At 31.5% G+C, this 11627-nt stretch overlaps 2 protein-coding genes across 2 annotated transcripts; both read left to right on the forward strand.

Annotated features, from left to right (window-relative positions):
• Positions 1-3042: 3042 nt before the first annotated feature.
• On the forward strand, positions 3043-4062 carry HELRODRAFT_158456 (hypothetical protein; the record flags this gene model as incomplete). The annotated part of the gene is made up of 2 exons (XM_009010520.1): positions 3043-3328; positions 4013-4062. The coding sequence occupies 2 exons, from the start codon at positions 3043-3045 to the stop codon at positions 4060-4062; spliced, it is 336 nt and encodes a 111-aa protein (XP_009008768.1).
• Positions 4063-4605: 543 nt separating this feature from the next.
• Positions 4606-8903, forward strand: HELRODRAFT_158457 (hypothetical protein; the record flags this gene model as incomplete). The annotated part of the gene is made up of 11 exons (XM_009010521.1): positions 4606-4708; positions 5041-5201; positions 6374-6514; positions 6577-6958; positions 7049-7203; positions 7323-7427; positions 7498-7613; positions 7672-7792; positions 7855-7963; positions 8364-8561; positions 8626-8903. 11 exons carry the CDS (start codon positions 4606-4608, stop codon positions 8901-8903), a joined length of 1869 nt encoding a protein of 622 aa, XP_009008769.1.
• Between the last annotated feature and the right edge of the window lie 2724 nt (positions 8904-11627).

Below are 11627 nucleotides of genomic sequence, written 5' to 3' on the forward strand. Positions count from 1 at the left end.
CGTTATATGTTTGTAGTTCGTTTTTTCGATTTTTCTCACTATATATATATATATACATATATATATATATATATATATATATATATATATATATATATATATATATATATATATATATATAAACCACTTACAAAAGGCAAAAAAATTGTTCGAAATTTCTTACCGAGTTCAAATTAATTAACACACAGCAGCTATTAATTAATTTGATACTGTTTTAGTAGTTTCTATAAATTTCACACTCGCACTGAAGGCTTAACGTAAAATTATTCTAAAAAAAGGTTTACTGTTAGTCAAAATTCATAAACATAACGTACAAAATTGTAATATTCATTCAAATGAATCGTCACAAATTTAATTTTATTAATTCTTTGGAGCCAACATAACGATATTTTTTAAAGTTTTGAAAAACTGCTGAAGAATGATGGCTGTTATGTAAAAAATGCATTATATTTGTGACCGTCTCTCAGCAAATTTCAAATTTTAAATTTATCTGCACGTATACACTTGCTATTTCATACATCAGGTGTGTATAAATTGAAACATTTCAGTATTTAAGTGTCTCTGTACATGTATGCGTTTGTTTGTTTGTGTGTAAGTGATTATTTGTATTTATTTGTCAAGCTAGAGACGCCTAACAATATTGCAAATAATAAGCGATTTGAAATGCGGTAGGCGCTATATAAATGTTAAACGTGAATATGAACAAATAAATATTATGAAGTTTATGAGTGTTCTTCGGATGAACATGTCAAATAAAACAAATCATCACACTTCAGCTCTTTTGTTTGAATTTTAGAAATGATGATTGTATGCCATACAGCTTGAATTTCTCTATAAATGTCGATGTGTTTAATTCGTTGACGTTGATGGTTTTTAAAATCGGATATCGCAAAATTTATCAAATCAACTTTAAAAAATTTCATGAAATGCGACAAAAATGATTTTGATGCTGCTCACAAATTTTCATCATTAAAGTTTGCATTGAAACATTGAAAAAGTGATGATCGGCGGCTGTGGATGCACGCTGAAACTCTTTACTAGGTGGTCACTTAATAATGATAACAAATTGATTGCTCTGCAAGTTTTTGCAGCAAAATGAAGTGAAACAGTGATCGAGATTTACCAGTGACGTACAAGCAGTTGGAGTCGTTTGAAGTCGAAAAGGGCAACTTGCCTTCTTCTCTCTCGAACTTGCCACTCATAATTGCTGTTTCGATCAAATTTGATGTCATTTTTTTTGTTGTCAGTCTAGTTTTGGTAGATAAAAATTTTGCAAGAGTATTATTGCCTTATTGCTGATCCTACATTTAATGTCAAGTGTGCTGACATTCCTGGAGGCTACGTCAGCCAAATCACGGACTTAAATAAATATGAGTCTGATAAATTACGTCTTGTTGAAGTCTTATTTAAAAAGCAAATAACTACAAATTGGGGTATTATTTTTAATAGAACATATATATATATATATATATATATATATATATATATATATATATATATGTATGTATATATATTAATAATTTAATTTATCAAAACACCAACACATTTACATCTAAAAATTGCAGAAGCTGTCCTAATAGATATTAATAAACCCCAGATAAACATCCAACAAAGAATGATAACATCATTACCAACTCGACGCCTTAATACTAACTTCAATAACAATGAAGAACAATGTAATGGCAATAACAAACATGAAGAATACGACACCAAGTAAGTAACTCACTTTGCTAAAGAACTAACTTTGCTTTGTTTAAAGGAACTATATATAAACCAAACCTGCACTGAAGATGATTTATAAAAAATCGAAATAAGGCCTTATCTGCATGATGAATTTGGATAACAACAGTTTCATTAAATTTTCATGATGAACTTGGATAATAATTCTGTTTTCAACAAATTGAACAATTTCCAGAAAATTCTAGTATGGAAAATTGAAAAGACAAATTTTAAATTGATTAATGCCAACAACTCGGTAAAATTCATGGTCTCCTTCACACACACACACACACACACACACACACACACACACACACACACACACACACACACACACACACACACACACACACACACACACACATATCATATTTGTGTTATCAGTTTATTCTTAATTTAGTTTTATTTTATATACACATTTGGTTTTCCTCATGTTACAAAACATTTTTCTCCACCTTAAGTACATAAAGCGATTTTTTATTCCTTATTACTAAATTAATGAAAGAACTACTGAAACTTTTGCGCCAGTATGGAAATTAAACGGAAATAAAAAATATCATGATACAATTAATCTCATAACTTTTTGTGCATTTTTTTGGAAAATGATCGCATTGGTCTCAGTAAGTAAGCTTACAAAAATAAACAAAAAGTTTTAGAATTGTTTAATAATTATTTTTGAATTCAACAATTTAACCGTAAAATATATTAGTAGTTTATTTATTTATACTTAGTCTCATTGAAAATTGTCTGATCACATTCTTATAGTGTACATTAATTTATACACCATTCTACCGCACGCGATGTACGCAGCGAATATAAATGTAGTTAATATATTCAGCACTTACAATGAGCTATGTGAATAGTTTGTGAGTAAGCTTGAACAACGATCAAATCAATGACTGTAGGTTTTAGAATGCTATAATATAATAATATCATATAATAAAAGTGCCAAACATTTGTACATCCAGTATGTCGTGCAACTCTTGCATTGCAAGTGAATAGAAGACTATTGCAATTACATTAGATTTTATTGCTTCGAATGAGCATTACTTAAAAACTTCGAATACTGAATGATAAACATTTCTGAAGTATGTATAAAACGAAACATTTTATTCAACTTCTAAAAATTAATTGAATTAAATTTTAGAATATGAATATAACTATTAGGATTAATTATTTTAACATTTGTTTTATTCTTCATTTTTTCGAAATTTAAATTTTTATATAAAAAATTTGGATTTAAAATTGTATAACGTAAAAAATTTATTAAAAAAAGTTGATTAAAAACTGATAGAACAGGCTAAAGTCAGCAGACAGAACGAAATGGAGGTCACGGAAGACATCGGGTACTACCAGATCCTCGACAACTACACGATATGGAGGTTGGAAACCGTCGTCGACTCCGATGAAGCCTCAGCAACACTTCTCACGTCACAAAATTATCTCAACATTCAACCGCAGTTGTTTCCTCCCTCATCACCTGCGGAGTCGTCACCTAATATTTCTTACGAAATTCCATTGCACAAAAAGAGAAATCTAATTAAAAATTTGGAAACATTGATAAAAGATATGCAACAAAAAGTATCGAGAATAAAAGCGGAGATTCCTGGTTAGTTAATTTAAAATTTTATTTTTAGTGATTTTTGTTCTTTGCATATAAAATCTTCTTCAATATTACAAACAAATTGCTTGTACTGTAAACTGTATGTATGAGGTCAGCGAGTTAGCTCTGGCTGTGAAAATGAAACGTGAGCGCTGCAGTTCTAACAAGCAGGAAGCATGGTGTCTGGCAGGCTCGAATGCTGCACGGCACGTGCACGCATACAATATAGTCTGGACCCAGGATACACTGTTTTATAGTCTGGGTCTATGTGTGTTTGTACCATGTGTGTTTGTACCATGATTTAGTCCTCAATAAAATTTCGCTTATGGACAATTTTACACTAACTCTCGCATACTCTTTGATATAAAAATTACAAATATTCATGATTGGTAAAAAATGCTTCATAAAATTTTTTACTCCAAAAAAATGAAGCCAGGATGACTGTGATGAAGTGCAAAGAGAGCTCATCTAGCACAGCCACCTGAACCCAAATGTTAAATTAACGTATGTCAAACAAAAAGTAATGAGAAATTAAAATTATATAAAATAGTATCTCTTTTTTATATATATTTCTTCCCTCTTTAAAAGTTAACAAGACAATTTTAAATTCTTTTTGAACGTGACAAGTGATGTCTAATTGCAGGAGAAATCTTCATTTAAAATTTCATTTCAAACCCTTGGTCTCTACAGACAACACGAAATTCAACAAATTTGTTCTCGAATTGTTGGTCATCAGATAATTGACGTCTAAGGGTGTTGACAATTTTAAAATATTCGGCGAACGTTGGAGGAAGTTTTTATTATTAAAAGTTTTTTGAGTTACATACAAAAACTTTTACTTGAAATAAAATTTCATTTAACAACATTTCAAAAACTTCAAATGTGATGTTAAAACTCCAAATATGACGTCAAAATTGAATTCAAGTGAATATAAAAACCTGTAGCCGATTGCTAATAAGAAGCAATTGATGTTTTTCATGGTTCATCTTGAGACTATTCTGAAGCTTTGAATAAAAAATCAATAAATTTCTTGATTAAACATTCAAAAAAATTTTGTGTGAAAGTAGCGAAAGCAAAAGCTTTGAAACTACAACTGTAGATAACCTTGAAGACGACAGTGCCACAACATCGGCACAGGAGGTACTCCATGCACATGACAATGTTTTGTGTTCCAACAAAACATTTACAATCCTTGTTTACTGCGTACGATTGGTGAGATAGTAATCAAGGCAATCCAAAACATTGTCCGATAAGCCATGTTATGAAAAGTTTGAGGTGCTCAAATGTTAAAGAGAAGCAATAGTGAGGCATGTTTGAGCAAGCAACTCCGATGCAACCTGCAACAATATTGTCTCCATCAACTGATCGGGCACAATAATCGCCCTGGTGGATAACAAATGTGTTAATAATAATTTATAAGTTTGATTTAATTGATTTAAATCGTTGACGGTATTTTTTATTTTTATTAAATTTAAAAAAAATTATACGGCGAATAGCGATATAGACTGTTTATATTTTACTTGAAAATAATTTCAGACACACAAAAATTAATTTACTAATAGTAAAGCGTTTATTAAACTTTATTAACTCTATAAAATAGTTTTGTAAAACATTTTAATATTTGATTTTCCTTGATGATTTCCTTATATTGATTTTAATTAGATAACAATTTTTAATTTAACGGGAAAAAAATCCCACTAACGATTAACGCTTGACAGGTCACGACCCAGCAAACGACACGCCACCTGTCTCACATCTAGCGCCCAATTTTTATGGAGAGAAGACACGCTGTGAAGACGGCTGCGAACACTATAATGAACTAATGCTGGTCAAAAAACAGCTCAGTATTCTGCAAAACCTATTAAAAAGAAAAGAACAGGTTATCTTTTTGAAAACTAATTAAATTAGACATTAAATCGTATTAGTTTTTGTTTTATAAAACAACAAAAACAGTAATATAACTGAAATTGTAGTTATCGAACTAAGATGATCCAAACTCTCCTACCATGAAAAAAATAGTTTCTATTCGAGAGAGGCTCTATATGCAAATCAAATCATGCAATACCTACATCGGACTGCATACCATATCCCGGTCTTCCCTTTTTTGTCTTGGTCTATAGAAAAATATTGAATTTTAGTATTCAATAATTACCAGCTCCCTTCTAAAATTGTTCCATTCATTGAAAACTCTATGGCTGTCTGCTTGATTGCTCCTGTGTATTGTTTGAAAATTTTTGCCGTGAGTCTTGGCATAAAAAAATTTCGCAGTCTTTCTGCCACCTTTTTATGCATGATCTCAATCTTCATATGGCATGCCCTGACATCTTTCAATAATTTTTTGTTGTCCTCTTCTTTTGAATTTTTTCAAGCACAACTTTGTCCTTTTGTGAGTTGGAATTCCAAACCTGGATGCAGTACTCTAAATTGGTTTGGACTAGTGCCTTTTAAAGTTTCAACACGACCATATTGTCCTTGCTCTTTATTGCCCGTTTTATCATACTTAGATATCTATTAAAATTCTCTATCTTTTTTTGTATTACCAAGCTCTAGCTAGTTTTTGTTTTTGCCAAAATTTGAATTATAAAATTTGTTAAGTTGAATAAGTCGAAATCAAAAGTTTTAAAGAGTTTTCATCACTAATACCAGAGACACTCAAAATGAAAAACTAATTTTTTGTATTTGTTTGGATTTTGAACAAGCGTTAAGTTTCATATCTTACAATATGTTTTTTCAGTTATGACTATACGTTTATTATATTTAAAAATCTATTTTAGAAATAATCTTTTTTAACGATTTAATATCCAAATTGAACGCCAAATAGTGAAATCATCACTGTTAAATGTTCTAATAAACAATAAAATATCAATTTAAAAACATCTAGCGATAGAAAATAAAAACATGTGGCCTAGTTTTGCATTTTTTGTAAACGATTCAACAGCTTAAATGCATTCTGCGCTGCCATTGATCCTTAAGATGTTCCTTAAATTTAAAAATGGTTAAAAATTATTACCTTTATATATTATTATCTTATTTAAACCATTTTTATTGTAGAAAATTCCGAATCCATGCATAAGTTTTTTGGAGAAAAATGCAAGCATAAAAGAGAGCATCATTGATCTGAAGACCAGCATGTTTGTTTTTCTCAATGACTACAAAAGTTTCCATCAGTGGGTCGTTATGCAGTTAAAACAAGTAAACGAGTCGAGAGTTGTTTCATTTATATTTTTATTAAATTAAACTGTGAAAATTGACAGGCCGAGTCAAAGTTAATAGAATATCAAAAGTATCACAAATCAACTGGTCCCAGCCAAATAGTTTCGGCAAAGAAAACGCCGACGCAGCCGTTATTTAAACAAAATTTAAACTCGCGGGTTTTAACAACACCGAAAAAAATTCAACAAGTAAAGCCCAACAGTCTTTTAAACAATTTGCCGCAACAGCAACAACAACAGCAACAACAACAGCAGATAAATATAAGAAACGAAGTTGAATGCGATGTTAAAGAAGCTTCAAAGGTGGAATGTTCAGTTTCTAGCAGTAGCGAAAAAAATTATGAATCTGGCTCAGAAGGCATCAACATAATTGATTTAGTTAACAAGACAGAAATCGCACCAGTAAAATCAGCTAATCTAAAAGGTAGGATTAAATGTTTTGTTGTAATGATAAAGATGAAACAAAATATTAAAAAAAAAATATAAAACCTGTCTGTTATAAATTTACGAACAGGTAACAAAACCATCTGTCGGATCTGTCCATCAATATGTGATGGAACATCTGTGGTAAGCATTGAACAAACAAATAGAATTAAAATCATCCATAACAATCGGACTAAAATGTTCGACGTAGATCACGCCTATCCAGCCAGCTCTTCCAACGACGAAGTTGGTCCCTTCTTTCCATGTGATCATTTCATAATTTTGTGCTGCTTCAGTTAATCAGATGTGCGAGTATATATTTGTTCTGTAACATTTTTTTGGTAGCATTTATGTTATCATTGAAGGTATTTGAAAATCTCACCTCAACTCTCAAGTCCTGTTTTGACGGGGTGAACGTGAACATTTTTGCTTACGGCGAAGCGGGGTCTGGGAAGACATTCACGATAGAAGTTTCTGCCACTTTATTAAAATTTGTTAAATATATTAAAAAAATTTACTATTCACCTGTACTGTTTAAAGGGTTCTACTATTAGCGACGGTTTGTTAATGAAAACGGTTGTATACTTGCTTGACCATTTAAACAACCAGTTCACCTTGCACTACAGTTTGGTAGAATTGAAAAACGACATATTTAGGTAGTTTTTTATATGTTCACAGAACATGGTTGTTATATTGTTGTTTAACTTTCAAAAGAGATATTCAACATGAAGATCTGAAGTCATGCAAACTGGAAGCAAAGCAGAACAACGATGGCGGACTAAGTCTGATCAATTTGACAAAAATTCCAATAGCATCATTGGAAGAAATGAAAAAAGTAACTAGTGTTTTATTTTAGCTAATGTTGCAGTTTTTAGCAGCGTAAAATGTGTATTGCAGGCACTAAGAAAAGGTCAGATTTTCAAGAAAAATTTTCCCACCACAGTGTCTCACTTCATCCATATTTTATACATTAGTGCTAATTCAGATGAAAGAAAATCAATAACAAGTTGGTGAAACATTAAACATTGTGTTGAAATTAAATCTGACACGTTTGCATCTTTAGACAAATGTTAAATTGGGATAGTAAAGTTATTATGTCGTTTGATTGCATCGTTCACTTTTTATATAGCCCGTCATGAATTAACCTCAAAACGTGAAAATTATAAGTAAATCAAAAATTTTAAAAAACGCTTTCAATGAAATATCTAATTTGTATTAGCGAAAATTTTTAGTGATAACTACACCCAAAAGTTTAGTTCTGTGAAATCTTCGGACGAGATGGTCATCTAGATAATGATGTGTACAAAAATTGGCATCATCAGCATACACAATTTTAATTACAACAAAAATTAACATAATATCAATAAAAAACTGATATTAAGTGTTAAATAAATTAAATTTTGCAGCAAAACTCCACATTGTTGATTTGGCTGATTCGGAAAAGATAGAAAAAAACCCGAAAGATTTAAATAGATTCAAAGAATACCAAAACGTTAACAAAACTCTTAGCTGCCTCGGAGATGTTCTGCACGCTCTCAATTCAAAACAATCTCACATTCCATTCAGATCATCAAAACTCACGCACATCCTTCAAGATTCCTTTAGTAATTATGACAGGTTTTTGTAATCGTTTCCCATTTTAATAACTAACTTTAAATTCACAAACAGGTTGTGACAGCGTGCATGTACTTATAATGCATATCATTGCCGGCGAGCAGCACTCCTCTGAAACGTTATCAACTCTGATGTTCGGACAGCGAACCAAACTCAATGAAATGAACCCACAAATCATGAGGTCTCCGAATGGAAAGATGTCCAAATCAGATGCCCACAACAACACACTGACTCCTTCTCGGCCTCGGAGACCATCTGTTGGCCTCAATGAAGTCAAGTTAACGAGCAGGAAACCGTCCATCACCTCAGATCTTAAATTATCAGATTTTTAAAAAATGTTTACAACCGAGGCTTAGATGTAGCAAAACTTTTTTTATATAAAATTCAACAATATTTATTAACATTGCATAGTTTTTTAAATTAAAATTGTGTATGTCTTGTTTCTGCCAAAAATTGATCGGACAAATTTTTTAATAAAAATAATTATTAAAATCAACCAAAGGATGAACCCGCTGTTACACTCCACGGTTAAAATAGAAAATAAGTAAATAAATTTAAAATACAAAATAATTCTGAAACATGCCGTGTCTATAGATTAGAAAGTACAGTAAAATATCATGTAGCAAATATGTGTGATCTGCTTTTATATAAATGTTCTGCGAATTAAAAAATATTAAAAGCAATTAAGCCATTATTTCGTGAAGCTGAAATTGACAGACAAAAAAATGTCTGCGTAAGAAAAAACAAATGAAACAAAAATAAAATTACTAAAATAATTTCCAAAAAAATTAAATCCTTGAAACAAAATGTTAAAAAATATGGAAACATCGTTCACTAAGATATTTTTAATAAATTTTGAAAAAGAACTTTGAAATTAAGGAATTGTTGAAGAGAATCAATAATGCACCGATTGAATTTATTGTTGTTATGCGTTTTAGCTAAGATAGGTTCTTTTAACGCCAAATTTCTTTAATTGCTGAACCCTTCTGTTAATAAGATCTGTTTCTATTGAATTTATTAAGTCATTATTGTTGCAGCTCTGACATATGCAGAACCACTTACAATGTTACATATATACTATCTATAATCTTTTATGTTCTTCATATCTTCATCTATTGATTTAAAGCAGCCATCTTCACCACAAAAGCTGTTTATCTTTTTCTGTATGTTTGTTTGATCTTGGAACAAGGTTAACAAATTAACAGGGATGTTGCATTTGTTCATGTGTGTTGAATTTTGCTCATTCTATGATAATATGATGGTTGGTTAATTTTAATTCACAAACATCCCAATATGGAGGTGGTCTTCTTTAGAATATCCACGAGTTAATTAATTTTTCACAATCAATTTTATTCTTGTATAACACTGTTTGATATCGCTAATCGTCGTTGATGATTTGGGATTTTGTAGGGTTGCTGAGGGAGTTGAAATCTCGAGAAAACTTTTGGATTGGTACGTACATGTTTTGTTGCTACATAAATGTGATATATTAATGGATTACAGATCTCATGTCATAACTTGATATAGGTATAGTATAAAACTAGAATGAGTTGGCATTTAGCAACTTGGTCTGCTCTTTCATATCCAAATATTCCAAACTAGCTTTAAGTAATTACTTTTGATTAAATTTGATTTTGGATACTAGCTGAAGAACTATACTAAACTTTATATACATATTGTTATAACCGTCACAAATATATTTGCTGGAGGCGCCAATGTCGCTACGAACGCATACAGTTCTATAAGAGAATAGAACCTTCTGACAGCGAGATATCTAGGACGTTCGAGAAGCGTCGGCAAGACGAGTATATAAAGGCGTACAAGATATCGAATAGCTATTGGTTAGTGTCGAAAGCGATATTTGATATTTGACTCTGCGTCGAAAGTGTTATTTTATTTGCGATATGCGTTAGTGAATTTTGATCCGGAAAGCGATAGTTTCTGAACGTTATTTTGATAGTGTCGGATTGCAAATCCTAACAATTAAAACTAACAATCCTCGATAAAAAATGAAAATACCACGGGCTAACGAAGTGATTTGTGCGGGCTATTTGAGGAAAAATTGTGATACGAATCTGATATGTATTCAGCTGCTGATGAGTCCCTGGTAAGTACGAAACACGTGTCCAGTCTATCCAAACGAAATCTATTCTTTTCTTCTTTTCATTCCTGCGCACTGCTCTTCCTGGTTCGGTGTTTTCATACATTAGCTCAACCGCAACAAATTGGTGACCCCGACGTGATCGAAGAAACAAGCAACGAGAGTTCCCACACCAATGCGAATCTTTCTTCGATACAACAGCACAGGATTAATCCTAGCAATTCAACCTCATTCATCACGTCGCCAACACACACTCGACGAGCTGGTTGGAGAGATTGTCGGATTAAAAATTCTAACGATTAAAACTCACAATCTTCAATAATAAATAAAACACCACGAGCTAACGAAGTGATTTGTACGGGCTATATAAGAAACTGCGATAACTATTCTGATAGGTAATCGGGCTGCTGCTGAGTTCCCGGTAGGGACAAAACACGTGCCCAGCCTATCCAAACGATAGGTTTTCTTCTTCTTCTTCTCACTCCTGCGCACTGCTCTTCCTAGTTTGGTGTTTTCATACGTTAGCGCAACATTAATTTTGAACATTAACTTTTATTAGTAAAATTTATAAACGTTAAATATTGATTAATTGATTAACACTGACATTGATATGTAAATAAACAAAACGATAGTTCAAAAATTACAACATGACAAAACTACATCAACTTAAATTGGTGCAACTTAAAAAAGAGTTACAAAACCTAAATCTTGCTACTAGGGGAAACAAAAGATTCTTGATGATAGCACGCCTAACGGAAGCTCTTGTTAATGAAAACGAGAATTCACATGAGTTCGGCTATCAGGATGTCAAATCAAAGCAGTTGTAAATGCTGGAGCAAACACCGAATTGATGGCACTATTTTTTAACGATATCAACAGAAATAAAAGACGAAAGTTCAAATTGATGCAAAAATGGAACAACTGTCAATAGAAATAAAACAAACAAGAAATCAAA

This window comes from Helobdella robusta, assembly GCF_000326865.2.
Source record: "Helobdella robusta unplaced genomic scaffold HELROscaffold_1, whole genome shotgun sequence".
In the NCBI taxonomy this organism is placed as follows: domain Eukaryota; kingdom Metazoa; phylum Annelida; class Clitellata; order Rhynchobdellida; family Glossiphoniidae; genus Helobdella; species Helobdella robusta.